General features: G+C 43.8%; 1 protein-coding gene across 1 annotated transcript in view; it reads left to right on the top strand.

Moving 5' to 3' along the window:
* Positions 1-934: 934 nt before the first annotated feature.
* Positions 935-17,894, top strand: part of LOC132570060 (taste receptor type 2 member 40-like) — a 129,275-nt gene continuing 112,315 nt past the window's right edge. Inside the window, exon 1 of the mRNA XM_060236500.1 lies at positions 935-1,822. Coding sequence (XP_060092483.1) covers positions 935-1,822 — 888 coding nt within the window. The remainder of the gene's footprint in view (positions 1,823-17,894) is intronic.

Here is a 17,894-nt window from a genome sequence, read left to right as displayed (position 1 = left end):
AAACAAAACTACTTCATTTCATTGCAAGCCTTTAGGATAGAAAACAGTTCATTATAAATCTTGAACACAGAAAACATAACTCTTCAATATTCAGCATATCATCTCATAATTCATTGGACCTAGACATACGTCTTCTGGGTGAGGATCTCAGCAACAAGGAAGTCATAATCAACCCTGTGTTTCATTACCTAGGAGGACTCCAGATGCTTCTGCCTTTACTCTGAAACAGTCCATGGAGGCTGTGCTCATGAAACTAAGCCAGAGCCACCTGAAGCTGAATCCACACATGACAGAGATAATGCTAGTCAGTAATGCCAAAGAAGCTCTTTGGAACATCTGGGTAACCTTGTGATGGCAAATGCACAACAGTTTAAGACACTGGAAGTGCCCATGAGCCCAGTTTTGCTGTTTGCTTCTATCAGCTACATTTGCATCACAGGTTTTCCTCCTTTCTTTGCCTTTTCCACAATAATCCATGGTTTTGTACCTTGGCTAGTTTTCTGTAATGGACTCTATGTTGGGCTGCCCTAGAAAATGCCTGGGAGAAGGCTACTGGTGCAGAATTCAATCAAATTAATGACTAGTAATAATAGATGGATTTGGGGTAATGTCAATTTCAAGAAAACAAATCCCAAAAGAAGAGTGCGTCTCCATTTGTAAAGATGGATGCACATATATTCAGCATCTCTGTCGAATGCGGAAATATGAAATATCAGAACAGGATATCGCTATACAGTAATTCAACCCTTTCTGGTAAGATTTGCATCTCAACAGTGTCAACACTAGAAAAGAGCTCCTGCCTCTCCAGACGTTTTTCAGTTCCTAAATCAAAGGCTGCAGCGTTGTGTTCTACTGGGTCGATATCACTGAGAGGACAGCTTGGGGCAAACTGCAAACATTGCGGAAGAAACAGTTTTGTTTTGTTCTCAGAATGATGGTGGCTGCCGTATTGAGGATCATCAGTTGTACACTTCTGGTTATTAAAACCCTTGTTGGAATGGTTGCAAATGGATTTATTGTCCTCATTACTTGCATTGACTGGTTCAGAAGCAGGAAACTATCCCCAAATGACCAGATCTTGACCTGCCTTGGCTTGTCCAGACTTTCATGGCTGGGATTTGAAATTCTGCATATAACTACAGTCTTCTTTTCTACTGGGAAGCATAATTGCTATTATTTATATGCAGTGCTTCCCAACTTGTGGATGTTTCTAAACACCACCACATTTTGGTTTGCCACCTGGCTCAGCGTTTTCTACTTGGCAAAGATCGCCACGTTCTCCCACCCTGTTTTCCTCCAAGTGAAGCAAAGATTTTCAGGACTGGTGCCCTGGTTTCTTCTGGGATCAGTTGTCTTCTCTGCTATTATGACTCTTGTTGTGGTCGCAAGCTTGAGCAGCGGCTTCTCTATGTGTGATTCCAACAAATCACTTTTGAACATCAGTGACTCAGAAAGTACACCCCCTGACTTTTATATATACCTAGCTTTTCTAGGTACTGTCCCAAATCTCATTCCTTTAATGATATTTTTGTCATCGTCTGTCTTGTTAATGACTTCTCTGTGGATGCACACAAGACGTATGCAACGTAATGGAACTGGCATCAAGGATCTCAGCACTCAAGCTCACATGACTGCCATCAAAGCTCTGGCTTCCTTCGCTGTTCTGTACCTGTCTAGTTTTTTAGCAGTCACTGTTCAGGCAGTAATGATCTGGAAAAACATGGGTGACACTTGGGTATTTGTGATGCTTAGTATCGTAACTGCCTCTTGTCCTTCTGGACATGCCGTTATCCTGATACTACTAAATCCCAAACTAAAACAGGTATGGGTCAGGATGATGCTTCACTTAAAATGCTGCTCTAGTGAAGTGCCTTCTTAAAACCTACCACTGGACCACAGAGACAGGACGTTCTCTTTGGTGTAGTGGTTAAGTTTGGGGTAGCGGTTAAGTGTGCAGACTCTTATCTGGGAGAACCGGGTTTGATTCCCCACTCCTCCACTTGCACCTGCTGGAATGGCCCGGGGTCAGCCATAGCTCTGGCAGAGGTTGTCTTGAAAGGGCAGCTGCTGTGAGAGCCCTCTCCAGCCCCATCCACCTCACAAGTGTCTGTTGTGGGGGGAGAAGATATAGGAGATTGTAAGCCGCTCTGAGTCTCTGATTCAGAGAAAAGGGTGGGGTATAAATCTGCAATTCTTCTTCTTCTTCTTTCACAAGATGGACCCTGAAAAATTCTTGCAGCACAATCCTTCAGGAAGCTCTTCACAGGTAGACATGCTTTTCTTCCTCTTTCACGGAAAAATTACAATGGTTGGATGATCGACTAGATAGCTTATCAGAATAAACTAATCTACATTGATAATGCATTACTCAAATCATTTTTTGTCTGTGATTCAGGTTAGAAATGGTGCTCTTGATTTGGATACAATGGCAGAAGTGATATGTAAGTGATGATTATATATATAGAAATGCAGTTATTTCCCAGTTTTTGGTACACTGTGGTTGTTTTCATCTACAAGTTATACTGATAATGCTATAGGAAAATTTATATATTGAAGTCTTTAGTACTTATGATTTTTTTTACTGCATTGTGATGACCATTTATAAAATGAATATCTGTCTAGAATCAATATATAGTATTGTCAATTGTATTTTACCTACATATGCTATTGATACTGTAGTTAGGTTGCAACTGTCTTAATGTTTCCACTGCCATCTGATATTGTTTTAATTGTTAATCTAAATATATATTATTTTAAGTGTTTTATTTATTGTTTCCAGTGTCTTATTTCTATTACTGTTCTCTTGCTTACAGGGGAATGCGGGATAAAAATCAAGTAACCTAGTTTAAATCGATGATATAATTAGATTCAAAGTGGTTTGAATACACTGTTTTAAAAGTCCTTTTAGTTCCTTTGTTTTTTCTGTTTGACGAGGATTACTATGGACCCGCTCTTTTAGGTTTTAATTTCTAATTCAGTATAAGCCAGTTTACTTGGGGCAGACTGTATAGCTCAGTGGCTGAATGTCTGCTTTGCATGTAGAAGGTTCCAGATTCAATCCCCAACATCTCCAGTTAAAAGAATCAAGTTGTAGATGATAGGAAATACCTCTCCCTGAGAGTCTTCTATGGTAACTGTTGTATATGGCAGAGTCCTCTTTATTTCCCAATCAAGAGACTCAGCAACAGAGGTGTAAAAGACGTAGATATGCAGGTCTTTTATTGTTTTCACATTAATGAGGGAAGGAAAACAACCTTTTCACCCCCCCCCCCCCGTCCTTTGTTCTCCTTCCCCTTCATTCTCCTTCAGCTATTTTTTTCATGCAGTCTAGTGCAGACAATTCCAGTCACAAAACAGCTGGCAGAGGAGGTATGGTGATCAGTTTACCTAGAAGGGTCTCTGGCGATGTGGTTGTGAATCTGCTCTTTGTGTGTCTAATTCAGTCCCAAACATTTTCAGTTACAGGGTTTTTACTGGGGTTTTTTTTTTAATGATGGGTAATTCTGACCTCCAAAATCAAATCGGTATAGCACCCCTATTCAGAACTCCTGCGCTCACAAGGCTACTACCTGAGACTAGGTGCATGGAGAATTTTGCAACATGCATGCTTGCCAGGGAAACATGCCTTGTTTGAATCTTTTAATTATTTGCAGGAAGCGTTCCTGATCAGATTAACTTGCTGCTCCTCGCCAAGTTTGTTTTGAGCACAGTATCACGCTGAACAACTTTCTGACTGTACAGTAGCCACTTGTGTCATTGGCACAGATGGCTGTTTTTTGCCCAGTCTGAGAACTAAACCTCCATGACTACTGCAAACAGGGCAGCATCCCCCAGGGTCAATGTCAGGTCACAAGACGTGTGCCAAACCCAGAATCACTTGCCATTCATCCCCTCTCTGCACCTGCATAGTCAAATTCAGTGCCCAAGATCAACAAATTCCATTTCCTACGATTTCTGCCTGCACAGTTTGTGGCATGCATTTAAGAACGAATGGCAGGAGTAGCAGGATCCATGAGCAGAACACAGAGATACTAAATAGTAACTAATGAACCTCGCATACACAAAAGAAATTTTAACCAGCCTATGTGACACAAGCTGACCTGGTGCTTCCCTGATATAGGTCTCATTCATTGCAGGACTCACCTGTCAAAGCGCAATTGCATGTGGAGGCTCATGAACATTGCAAGAGGGGAGGGGGGAGGCTTCAGGCTTCCTTCCTGTGCTGTTTTCCAAAATTAAAATCAGCCACCAAGGGGCCTGTTCTCCCTTTCCTCAGGCTCCACATGTCCTCTGATTATGTAACACATGGCACCCATGAAAGGGGCCAAGAGCCCCCCGAGGCCATTTCTGCCAGGAAAAAGAGCACAGGAGCGAAGCCTGAAACCTCTTTCGCCCCCTCACAGCACTCAGTAACCTGTACAAGAAATAAAAGCTTTGGCAATTGAGTCTCTGGTGGTATATGAGACTATGAGCCTGGCTTGCAGAACCCCAGGTTGGCTTGTATAACATGTACCTTTTTGTTAGATCTGCAGGGTTTGTTTTACAGGGGAAAGCTTGTAAGTTGCATCAATGTTTTTTCTCTGACCACAGGAGCAGAATAAGGTGGCTGGGGTGTTGTTGGGGATTTTGGAGCCCAGGAGTATTTCAAGGATCCTCAGTTCCCTCGAGTTATTTTATTGGTTGGGTGGACACTGGCAAGGGGCTTGAATTCAGTCAGAAGACAGACAGCTGTACTAAAACAAAACTTATTATAAGCTTTTTCATTATAAGCTTTTAGGACAGAAAACACTCTGTTATAAATCTTGAGCACGGAAACCATAACTCTTCAATATTCAGCATATCATCTCATAATTCATTGGACCTAGACCTACGTCTTCTGGGTGAGGATCTCCTCAACATGGAAGTCACAATCAACCCTGTGTTTCATTACCTAGGAGGACTCCAGATGCTTCTGCCTTTACTCTGAAACAGTCCATGGAGGCTGTGCTCATGAAACTAAGCCACAGCCACCTGAAGCTGAATCCACACAACTTAGACAGACATAATGCTAGTAAGCTGTTATGTATGTGGACTCAAGCGAAGACTATGGGTGTTCCTGCATGCCTCATTGGAGCCATACGGACTGAACTTGGGGACTTGGGAACAATGAGCTGCAGGATCCAAATCTCTGCAGCCCTGGACCAATCACAAGCCCCCACCAGTTTGAATGACCCAATAACGTCCTTGCATGGGAACTCAGAGATGTATATAAGTTTGGCCCCATTGGCCCAGTCTTGTAGTGGAGCCATCTACTATGCCAGGGGTGGCCAATGGTAGTTCTCCAGATGTTTTTTGCCTACAACTCCCATCAGCCCCAGCCAGCATGGCCAATGGCTGGGGCTGATGGGAGTTGTAGGCAAAAAACATCTGGAGAGCTACTGTTGGCCACCCCTGTACTATGGTACTCTTAACAAAGAGCTTGTTATCACTGATCCTGAGACTGCGTAGAAACCACTATACAATATAAGTAATGCCAAAGAGGCAAATGCAGAACAATTTAAGACCTTGGGGGTGCCCATGAACCTAGAAAGGGCAGCTTCTGGGAGAGTTCTCTCACCCCCACCCACCTCCCGGGGTGTCTGTTGTGGGGGAAGAAGTTAAAGGAGATTATGAGCTGCTTTGTGAATCAGAGAGAAGTATAAATCTTCTTCTTTTGCTGTTTGCTTCCATCAGTTACATTTGCATAAAAGGTTTCCTCCTTTCTTTGCCTTTTTCACAATAACCCATGGTTTTGTACCCTGGCTAGTTTTCTGCAATGCATTCTATGTTGGGCTGCCCAGGAAAGGGTTACCTGTGCAGAATTCAGTCAAATAAACAACTTGTAATAATGAAAGGATTTGGGTAATATCAGTTTCAAGAAAACAAACCCCAAAAGAAGAGTGCCTCTCGATTTGTAAACAGATGTTCTATCACATTCAGCATCTCTATAGAATGTGCAAATATGAAATATTAGAACAGGATATAGCTATACAGTAACTCAACCCTTCCTGGTAAAGATTTGCATCTCAGCAATATCACTACTAGAAAAGAGCTTTTGCCTCTCCAGATGCTTTTCAGTTCCTAAATCGAAGGCCATAGCATTGTGTTCTGCTGGGTGGATATCACTGAAAGGATATCTTGGGACAAACTTCAAACATCACATAAGAAACAGTTTTGTTTTGTGCTCAGAAAGATGACTTCCATACCAATGATAATCAGTTGTGTACTTCTGGTTATTGAAATCCTTGTTGGAATGGTAGCTAATGGATTTGTTGTTCTCGTGGCATTCCTTGACTGGTTCAGAAGCAGGAAACTATCCCCAAATGACCAGATCTTGTGCTGTCTTGTCTTGTCCAGACTAGTATGGCTGGCAGTCACGACTTTGTATACAACTAAGTTCTTCTCTCCTACTGGCAAGCATAATTGTCATGAATATCTAATACTTCTGATCTTGTGGATATTTGCAAGCACCACGAATCTTTGGCTTGCCACCTGGCTCAGCATTTTCTACTTAGCAAAGATCGCCACCTTCTCCCATCCTGTCTTCCTCCAAGTGAAGCAAAGATTTTCAGGACTGGTGCCCTGGTTGCTTCTGGGATCAGTTGTCTTCTCTGCTGTTATGACTCTTGTTGTGGTCGCAAGCGTGAGCAACGGCTTCTCTTTGTGTGATACCAACAAATCACTTTTGAACATCAGTGATTCAGAAATTAACCCCCGTGATGTATATATGCTCTCAGCTCTTCTAGGTACTGTCCCAAACATCATTCCCGTAATGATACTTTTGTCATCATCTGTCTTGTTAATGACCTCTCTGTGGATGCACACTAGACGTATGCAAGGCAATGGAACTGGCATCAAGGATCTCAACACTGAAGCTCACTTGACTGCCATCAAAGCTCTGGCTTCCTTTGCTGTTCTGTACCTGCTTAGTTTTTTAGCAGTTATGGCTCAGGCGGTACTGATCTGGCATGATATGACTGGCACTTGGCTATTTATGATGTTTAATATCTTATCTGTGTTTTGTCCCTCTGGACATGCCATTATCCTGATACTAGTTAATCCCAAACTCAAAGAGGCATGGGTCAGGATGCTGCTTCACTTAAAATGCTGCTCTAGTAAAGTGCGTGCTTAAAACCTGCCACTAGACCTTAGAGATAGGACATTCTCTTTTACAAGAAGGACCCTAAAAACTCTTGCAGCACAATCCTACAGGAAGCTCTTCATGAGTAGATATGCTATTCTTCTTTTTTCAGAGAAACATGTACGAAGGGTGATCCCTCCTTTCTTTGCCTTTTCATGTACAAGAGATAGATCCATGACATGATTTCATGTACAAAAGATTGATCCATGACAGAATTCAGACCTGCTGGTTCTAAAGAGTTCATTTTAAAAATCCAAAAGGCCCCCTCCCTGTGCAAAACCCTCTGGATTTCTGCCTGTGTCTTATTTGTACCCTGATATTTGTAAAGTATCATTCCTTTAATGATACTTTTGTCATCATCCATCTTGTTAATGACCTCTCTGGATGCACACAAGACGTATGCAAGGCAATGGGATTGGCATCAAGGATCTCAACACACAAGTTCACCTGAGTGCCCTCAAAGCTCTGGTTTCCTTCACTATTCTGTTCCTGATTAGTTTTTTTAGCAGTTATGGCTCTGATATTTGTAAAGCCATGAAATTAAAAGACGTTTGCTCCTTGGGAGGACAGCTATGGTGAACCTGGGTAGTATAATAAAAAGTAGAGACATCACCCTGCCAACAAAAGTCCGCATAGTCAAAGGGATGGTATTCCCAGTAGTAATGTATGGGTGTGAGAGCTGGACCATAAGGAAGGCCGAGCGCAGAAGAATAGATGCTTTCGAGCTGTGGTGCTGGAGAAGACTCTTCCCCTTGGACTGCAAGAAGATCAGATCAGTCAGTCTTAAGGGAAATCAACACCGACTGTTCCCTGGAAGGTCAGATGCTGAAGCTGAGGCTCAAATACTTTGGCCACCAAAAGAGAAGGGAGAAGATCCTGATGCTGGGAAAGACAGAAGGCAAAAGATGAGATGGCTGGACGAATTTGTGCAGACTTCGGAGGATGATGGAAGACAGGAGGGTCCATGGGGTCACAAAGAATTGGACTTGACTGTGCAACTGAACAACAATTTGTAAAGTACACAGAACTTCATGTCATACTCTGTATGGTGCTTGGACACATAATGCTCAGAAGGAAGCAAGAGAGGGGGGGAAGGAAGCAGATGACAATCAGTTGCTTGGGGGCCTGATAGGAGCCCTCCGGGGGCCTAATTTGCCCCCGCCCCCAGGCCGTATGTTTGACACCCCTGCTTTAAAGGGTGTTTGAAGCATAGAAGCCTGGTCTCAAAAAGCTTAGTGGGCAGTGGTGGGTCTGCTGCCTACTAAGATTCCAGGCCATGTGGGTATGTGTCCTGGAACCAACTAAGACACCTGCATAGTCAAATTGTGCCCAAAACCAAGAAATTCCATTTCCTGTGATTTCTCTCTGCACGGTTTGTGACACACATTCAAGAATTAATGGCAGGAATAGAACATGGGCAGAATACTGATATACTAAGTAGTAAATAATGGATCTCACACTGAAAGAACAAATCTTAACCAGCTTATGGGACACAAACTGAGTAGGGGCTCCCCTGATCTAGGTCACATTCACAAATACCATTAGAGGACACACCTGCCAAAGTGCAATCGCTCGTGGAGGCTCATGAACATTGCAAGAGGCAGGGCTTTTTTTGTAGCAGGAACTCCTTTGCATATTAGGCCACACCCCCTGATGTAGCCAATCCTCCTGGAGCTTACAGTAGGCCCTGTACTAAGAGCCCTGTAAGTTCTCGGAGGATTGACTACATCAGGAGGGTGTGACCTAATATGCAAAGCAGTTCCTGCTAAAAAAAAAAGCCCTGGCAAGAGGAGAGGAGGGGCTTTAAGCTTCCATCCTGTGCTGTTTTCTTAAAGAAAAATCAGCCATGAAGGGGCCTGTTTTCCCCTTTGTCAGGCTTCCCATGTGTTCAGATTGTAACTAGTAACACATGGTGCCCGTGAAAGGGCCAAAGAGGCCCCCTGAGGCCATTTCTGCCTGGGAAAAGAGCACAGGAGGGAAGCCTGGAACCTCTCCTGCCTCCTCAAAGCACTCAGTAGCCTGCACAAAGAATAAAAGCTTTGGCAGGTGAGTCGCTGGTGGTACATGAGGCTATAAGCCTGGCTTGCAGAACCCTGACTTGGCTTGTATAACATAGATCATTTCTCTAGATCTGTAAAGTTTGTTTTAGAGGGGAAAGCTTCAATGTTTTTGCCTGACCATAGAAGCTAAATAAGCTGGTTGGGGTGTTGTTGGGGGATTTTGGAGCCCAGGAGTATTTCTAGGACCCATAGGCAAGACCGGCACTTTGGGCCAACTCAGAGCCGCCTCTGATGTCAGTCCAAAAAAATCCCTGCAGATGGCAACATCTGCCGGCCGCCCTTCTCCCGTCCTCACCCCATCCTCCAGGCTCCATTGACTGGCTCAAAAAGCTACCACATCCAAAGTGGTAGCAAATATTTGAGCCGGCTTTCAGTCGCCTCCCTGCCATCTGGACAGGGAAGGGTGCACGAGAGGTGACTTGGCGGTCTGAAGCTGTGAAGCCATCCCAAACTGATCCATTTTTTTTAATGGAACCAATCAGTGCACCAGCACTCCCTCCCCCCCCCCCCCCCCGCAAAGGAAAAAACGAGAAATCAGCTTCTAGGGCACCTCCCTGTGTGGAGGCGCCCAGCTGCCTCACAGATGGGATGGGGCTGCCTCGCCAGGGACCGTGCGGAGTCTCCAGGACGGCTCTTTTTGAGCTGTCCCGCTATCAGCTGCCTCCAAGCCACCCCAGAATGGCCATCTGTTCTCAGCTTTAGTGCCCTTATATTATTGGCTGGGTGGAGACTGGCAAAGGGCTTGAATTTAGTAAAGAGAGAGACAATTTTAGTAAGACAAAACTACTTTATTGTAGCACTTCATCAGTTATAAATCTTGAACACAGAAACCATCATTTTTCAATATTCAGCATATTATCTCATATTCATTGGACCTAGAGATACATGTTCTGGGTGAGGATCTCCTCAACATGGAAGTCACAATCAACCCTGCGTTTCATTACCTAGGAGGACTCCAGATGCTTCTGCCTTCACTCTTAAACAGTCCATCGAGGCTGTGCTCATGAAACTAAGCCACAGCCACCTGAAGCTGAATCCACACAAGACAGACACAATGTTAGTAATGTCAAAGAAGCCTTTTGGAGCATGCAGATAATCTTGTGGTGACAAATACAGAACAGTTTAAGACCTTGGGGGTGCTCATGAGCCCAGTTTTGCTACTTGCTTCCATCAGCTGCATTTGCATCACAGGTTTCCTCCTTTCTTTGCCTTTTCCACAATAACCCATGGCTTTGTACCCTGGCTAGTTTTCTGCAATGCACTCAATGTTGGGCTGCCCTAGAAGATGCCCAGGAAAGGGCTACAGGTGTAGAATTCAGTCAAATTAAACACTAATAAGAACAGATGGATTTGGAGGTAATATCAGTTTCAAAAAAACAAATTCCAAATGAAGAGTGCATCTCCATCTGTAAAAATAGATCCGCTTATCATATTCAGCATCTGTCGAATATGCAAATATGAAATATTAGAACAGGATATCACTATACAGTAACTCAACCCTTTCTGGTAAAGATTTGCATCTCGACAGTGTCAACACTAGAAAAGAGCTCCTGCCTCTCCAGATATTTTTCAGTTCCTAAATTGGAGGCCATAGCTTTGTGCTCTGCTGGGTGGACATCACCGAAAGGACAACTTGGGGGCAAACCGCAAACATTGCAGAAGAAACAGTTCTGTTTTGTGCTCAGAATGATGGTGCCTTCCTTATTGAGGATAATCATTTGTGTACTTCAGGTTACTGAAGTCCTTGTTGGAATGGTAGCGAATGGATTTATTGTTCTCGTGACATTCATTGACTGGCTCAGAAGCAGGAAACTATCCCCAAATGACCAGATCTTGTCCTGTCTTGTCTTGTCCAGACTAGCTTGGCTAGCGGTCATGATTCTGTATATAGCTAAGTTCTTTTTTTCTATTGGCAAGCATAATTGCCATTATAGAAATCTAATGCTTCCCTTCTTGTGGATATTTACAAGCACCACAAGTTTTTGGTTTGCCACCTGGCTCAGTGTTTTCTACTTGGCAAAGATCGCCACCTTTTCCCATCCTGTTTTCCTCCAAGTGAAGCAAAGATTTTCAGGACTGGTGCCCCGGTTGCTTCTGGCCTCAGTTGTCTTCTCTGCTGTTATGACTGTTGTTGTGGTCGCAAGCGTGAGCAATGGCTTCTCTATGTGTGATTCTAACAAACCAATTCTGAACATCAGTGATGCAGAAATTAAACCCCCTGACTTATACATGTACATAGATCTTCTAGCTACTGTCCCAAATCTTATTGCTTTTGTGATATTTTTGTCATCAGTCATGTTGTTAATGACTTCTCTGTGGATGCACACAAGACGTATGCAAGGCGATGGAATTGGCATCAAGGATCTCAACACTCAAGCTCACTTGACTGCCATCAAAGCTCTGGCTTCCTTTGCTGTTCTGTACCTGCTTAGTTTTTTAGCAGCCACTGCTCAGGCAGTTCTGAACTGGCGTGACATGACTGGCACTTGGCTATTCATGATGTCTTCTATCGTAACCGTGTTTTGTCCCTCTGTACATGGCATTATCCTGATACTAGTTAATCCCAAACTCAAAGAGGCATGGGTCAGGATGGTGCTTTGCTTAAAACGCTGCTCTAGTGAAGTGCCTTCCTAAAACCTACCACTGGACCACAGAGATAGGCATTCTCTTTCACAAGAAGGACCCTGATAAACTCTTGCAGTGCAATCCTAAAGGAAGCTCTTTATGGGTAGATAGGCTATTCTTTTTTCAGAGAAACGTGTACATAGGGTGGATGATCTCTTTGACTGGCTTTTTCAGCAGAATGAATTAATGTACACTGATAACACATTGGTCAAATCATTCTTTTCTCTCCTTCAGACTTGGTCATGTTAGAAATGCTGCTTTCAATTTGGATACAATGGCAGAAGGTGATACAGATGTGATTATAGGTATCTTGAAAAATTTATATTTCTATAGAAATACAGTTATTTTCTAGATTTTGGTATACTGAGGTCGTTATCATAGATATGCTGCTAACATATAAAAACTTATACATTGAAATCTTTATTACTTATAATTTCTTTTATAATGTTCTGATGACTGTTCAGTCATCATTCGTTCTTTTATAATGTTCTGATGACAGGATATCGCTATGCAGTAACTCAACCCTTTCTGGTAAAGATTTGCATCTCAGCAGTCTCAACACAGTGTCCTACCTCTCCAGATGTTTTCCTAAATCAAAGGCCATAGCGCTGTGCTCTGCTGGGTGGATATCACTGAAAGGACAGCTTGGGGCAAACTGCAAACATCACAGAAGAAACAGTTTTGTTTTGTGCTCAGAATGATGGTGCCTTCCATATTGATAATAATCAGTTGTATTCTTCTGGTTAGTAAAACTCTTGTTGGAATGGTCGCAAATGGATTTATTGTCCTTATGAATTACATTGACTGGTTCAGAAGCAGGAAACTATCCCCAAATGACCAAATTTTGACCTGTCCTGTCTTGTCCAGACTTTCATGGCTGGGATTTGTGAGTCTGCATATAGCTACGTTCTTCTTTTTTATTGGCAAGCATAATTGTCATTATTTCTTCATAATGGTTCCCACCTTGTGGATATTTATGAACACCACCACTATTTGGTTTGCCACCTGCCTCAGCATTTGCTACTTGGCAATGATTGCCATGTTCTCCCACCCTGTTTTCCTCCAAGTGAAGCAAAGATTTTCAGGACTTGTGCCCCCATTGCTTCTGGGATCAGTTGTCTTCTCTGCTATTATGACTCTTGTTGTGGTCGCAAGCTTGAGCAGCGGCTTCTTGATGTGTGATTCCAACAAATCACTTTTGAACATCAGTGACTCAGAAATTAAACCCCCTGACTTATACATGTTCTCAGCTTTTCTAGCTACTGTCCCAAATCTCATTCCTTTAGTGACACTTTTGTAATTGCCCATCTTGTGAATGACCTCTCTGTGGATGCACACAAGACGTATGCAAGGCAATGGAATTGGCATCAAGGATCTCAACACTCAAGCTCACATGACTGCTATCACTGTCAAGACAGTGTGCGTTTGCAATAAAAAAAGGCCAACGCCATGCTGGGAATTATTAGGAAGGGAATTGAAAACAAATCAGCCAGTATCATAATGCCCCTGTATAAATCGATGGTGCGGTCTCATTTGGAGTACTGTGTGCAGTTCTGGTCGCCGCACCTCAAAAAGGATATTATAGCATTGGAGAAAGTCCAGAAAAGGGCAACTAGAATGATTAAAGGGCTGGAGCACTTTCCCTATGAAGAAAGGTTGAAACGCTTGGGACTCTTTAGCTTGGAGAAACGTCGACTGCGAGGTGACATGATAGAGGTTTACAAGATAATGCATGGGATGGAGAAAGTAGAGAAAGAAGTACTTTTCTCCCTTTCTCACAATACAAGAACTCGTGGGCATTCGATGAAATTGCTGAGCAGACAGGTTAAAACGGATAAAAGGAAGTACTTCTTCACCCGAAGGGTGATTAACATGTGGAATTCACTGCCACAGGAGGTGGTGGCGGCCACAAGTATAGCCACCTTCAAGAGGGGTTTAGATAAAAATATGGAGCAGAGGTCCATCAGTGGCTATTAGCCACAGTGTGTGTGTATATATAAAAAATTTTGCCACTGTGTGACACAGAGTGTTGGACTGGATGGGCCGTTGGCCTGATCCAACATGGCTTCTCTTATGTTCTTATGTTCTTAAAGCTCTGGCTTCCTTTGCTTTTTTGTACATGTTTAGTTTTTTAATGGTCACTACTCAGGTAATACTGATCTGGAATGACATGGAGCACAATTGGCTATTTATACTGCTTGGCATCATATCTGTTTCTTGTCCTTCTGGACATGCCATTATACTGATACTAGTAAATCCCAAACTCAAAGAGGCATGAGTCAGGATGGTGCTTCGCTTAAAATGCTGCTCTGGTGAAGTGCCTTCTTAAAACCTACCACTAGACCATAGAGAGGACATTCTCTTTCACAAGAAGAGCCGTGAACAACTCTTGGAGCACAATCCTACCAGAAGTTCTTCATGGGTAGATGTGCTGTTCTTTGTCCTTCACAGAAACATGCACGATGGGTGGATGATTACTGCCTGCTCTGTGATAGCTTCTCTTTCTTAAATAGCAGAAGTAGTTAAGGCCTCATAGACCTAAGAAGCTAAATAGGACTGACTCTGGCAAGAATCTGGAAGGAAGAAATCAATAAACATAGTTGGCTTTGATAGAAAAAAATGGTATAATGGAGAATTAATCCACTGGTATCTTGGGCTCTTGGGGGGGGGTGCTTTTTGAGGTAGATGCACCAAATTTGCAGCATGGCATCCAGTGCCTCTCCCCAAAATACCCTCCAAGATTCAAAAGGATTGGGCCAGGGGGTCCAATTCTATGAGCCCCAAAAGAAGGTGCCCCTATCCTTCAATATTTCCTATGGAGTGAAGGCATTTAAAAGGAGCATGGTCCCTTTAGATGTGATGGCCAGAACTCCCTTTGTTCAATTGTCCTTGCCACAACCTTGCTTCTGGTTCTACCCCTAAAGTTCCCAGATATTTCTTGAAGTGGATTTGGCAACCCTATTCACTATTCCATGGCAACCCTATTCCACAATTATAAACATCTACGGTACTTTACATATTTTTCCATGAGGGCTTTTCCCCATGTGGGCTTCTTTCAGTATGAGCTTTTTTTTCCGTGTGGGCATGTTTCCATGTGGGCATGTTTCCATGGGGGCTTTTTTCCTGTGAGCATTTATGCCCGTGAGTTTTTTTCCTTTGGGCTTTTTCCCTTTGTGCTTTTCTCCTAGAACCCTGAGCTGCAGCATTAATTAGGGGTGTTTGTTTTTCAGTTCTGTGCATCAAATCTCTGCTAAGGGGACAGGACACTGTTTTCATGGCCAGAGTGTTTGGGAAGCAAAAGCTGTTGAGAGTTAAAATGGTTGTAGCTTAGAAGCATGGATTATTTGCCCTTCTTGCTGAAATACTTGGGTAAGCCTGTCCCAACCCAAGTTCATTCCTGTCTGCCAGGTCTTTTGCTGAGGACTGGGAATGGGTCTGAGTGCCTAGGGTTGCCAGCCTCCAGGTGGGGCTTGTAGATTTTCCAGGATTACAACTCATCTCCAGATGACAGAGATTGGTCCCCATGGAGAAAATGGCCTCTTTGGAGAGTAGCCTGTGTGCCATTATATTTCACTGAGCTGCCTCCTCTCCCCAAACCTTAGCCTTCTCAGTCTCCACCCCCAAATCTCCTGGAATTTCCAAAACCACAGCTGGCAAGCCTAGGAGTGCCTCAACCACACACCTTTCCATTTCCCCTGGTGCTTTGCTTTGCTTCAGTCTCATGTATGGATTACATTGCTTCTGTAGCATATTGTTCTTAGTACCGTAATAAATGGTTTAATTCTTATCAGTTAAACCCAAGAATTGCTGTCTTCCTACTGGGAAGGATCCAGGGGAACACCTTTAGGAGCAAAAAGTCTGGAAAATAGGTTGTCTGAACAAAGCTAAAAGAAGCCCACAGTACCCCCCCACTCGCAAAAAAAAAAATACCCCAGTAATAATTGATTTGTTTATTGATAGGATTTCCATCCCACCCATCCTGCCAAGGCAAGCTCAGGGTAGGTTGCAAAGAGGATATAGTGCAATATTTCATAAAAATATAAAATATGAAAATTCTCAATATAAAACAATATGCAATAAGCCATTTAAAAAAGCAAGATGGCGCTATCTCCCTAAGTCTGCTCATAAACATTCTGATTCCCTTTTAAAACCACAAGATGGTGCTATTTATTTTATTTTATTTTATTGGATTTATATCCCGCCCTCTCTGCCAAAGCAGGCTCAGGGCTGCTCACAACAATAAAACATTTACAATTCTGCTCTTTAACTTTAAACAAATTAAACAATGAACAATTAAAATATTTTTATAACTATTGGTGCTCGTGTTATTTCCAGTGTCTTCATCCCTCATTGGGTATCCTCATATGCTGCTATCAGTTGAAGGTGAGTTGAAATAGACTTGTCTTACAAGCCTTACAGAACTGGAGAAGGTCCTGCAAGGCTCTTACTTCTTCTGGGAGCTGGTTCCACCAATAGGGGGCCACTAGAGAGAAGGCTCTCTCTCTAGTGGCCTTCAATCTTCACTCCCTCGGCCAAGGGATCAATAACAGATTCTGTGTCCCTGATCAAAGTACCCTCTGGGGGACATATGGGGAGAGACGGTTCCTAAGGTAGAAAGGTCCTTGGCCATATAGGACTTTAAAGGTAATAACCGACCACTTGTAGCGAATCCGGTACACTATCGGCAACCAGTGCAGCTCCCACAGCCCAGGCTATATGTGCTCCCGCATGGAGAGCCCCAGTAACGGCCTGGCCACTACATTCTGCACCAGCTGCAGTCTCCGGATTCGTGACAAGGGCAGCCCCATGTAGAGGGCATGACAGTAGTCCAATCTCAAGGTGACTGTAGCATGGATCACAGTTGCCAGGTCGCCGCGGTCAAGAAAAGTGATCAACTGCCTTACCCACCTGAGATGGGAAAAGGTGGATTTGGCAGTGGCTGCTATCCGGGCCTCCATTGTCAATGAAGGCTCCAGCAGTACCCCCAAGCTTCAGACCTTGGGCGCCATTGTAAGTGGTGCACCATCAAAAGCTAGCTCCCTAATTCTGCTCCTAAACATTCTGATTCCCATTTAAAACCACAAAATGGTGCTATCTCCCTAAGTCTGCTTATAAGCATTCTAATTTCCTTCCAGTTCAGTTCATATAGTTCATGAGCAGTTAGAGCGGTGGTCCCCAACCTTTTTGGCACCAGCAATCTGTTTTGTGGAAGGCAATTTTTCCACGGACCAGCGAGGGGCGGGGGGGGGGGGGCGGGCAATGGTTTTGGGATGATACAACTCCACTTTATTTTGGTGTGGTGGTTAAGCGTGCAGTGAACTGGGTTTGATTCCCCACTCCTCCACTTGCAGCTGCTGGAGTGGCCTTGGGTCAGCCATAGTTCTTGCAGAGCTGTCCCTGAAAGGGCAGCTTCTGGGAGAGCTCTCTCAACCCCACCCACCTCACAGGGTGTCTGTTGTGGGGGAGGAAGATCAAGGAGATTGTGAGCCACTATGAGATTCAGAGTGGAGGCAGGATATAAATCCAGTGTTTTCTTCTTCTTCTTCTTTTACAACTCACAGCCCGGTTGCTAACAGGCCATGGACTAGTACTGGTCCACTGCCCAGGAGTTGGGGACCCCTAAGTTAGAGAACACATCAGGACTAATTTCATCAAGTATTCATGGTCTTAGCTAAAAGCTTGGCCAGAAGAGCTCCATCTTATAGGCCCTGTGGAACTGTAGTAAGTCCCACCAAAGAAGAAGATATTGGATTTCTATCCCGCCCTCCACTCTGAGTCTCAGAGCAGCAGCTCACAATCTGCTATATCTTCCATCCCCACACAGGCACCCCATGAGGTGGGTGGGGCTGAGAGAGCTCTCACAGCAGCTGTCTTTTCAAGGACAACTTCTGTGAGAGCTACAGCTGACTCAAGGCCATTCCAGCAGCTGTAAGTGGAGGAGTGGGGAATCAAACCGAGTTATCCCAGATAAGAGTTTGCACACTTAACCACTGCATCAAACAGGGCCCTAATCTCTATGGAGAGCTCATTGCACCAGGCTGGGGCCAGAG

This window comes from Heteronotia binoei, chromosome 4 (assembly GCF_032191835.1).
Source record: "Heteronotia binoei isolate CCM8104 ecotype False Entrance Well chromosome 4, APGP_CSIRO_Hbin_v1, whole genome shotgun sequence".
Lineage (NCBI taxonomy): Eukaryota > Metazoa > Chordata > Lepidosauria > Squamata > Gekkonidae > Heteronotia > Heteronotia binoei.
This window is presented reverse-complemented; position numbering and strand designations above follow the sequence as displayed.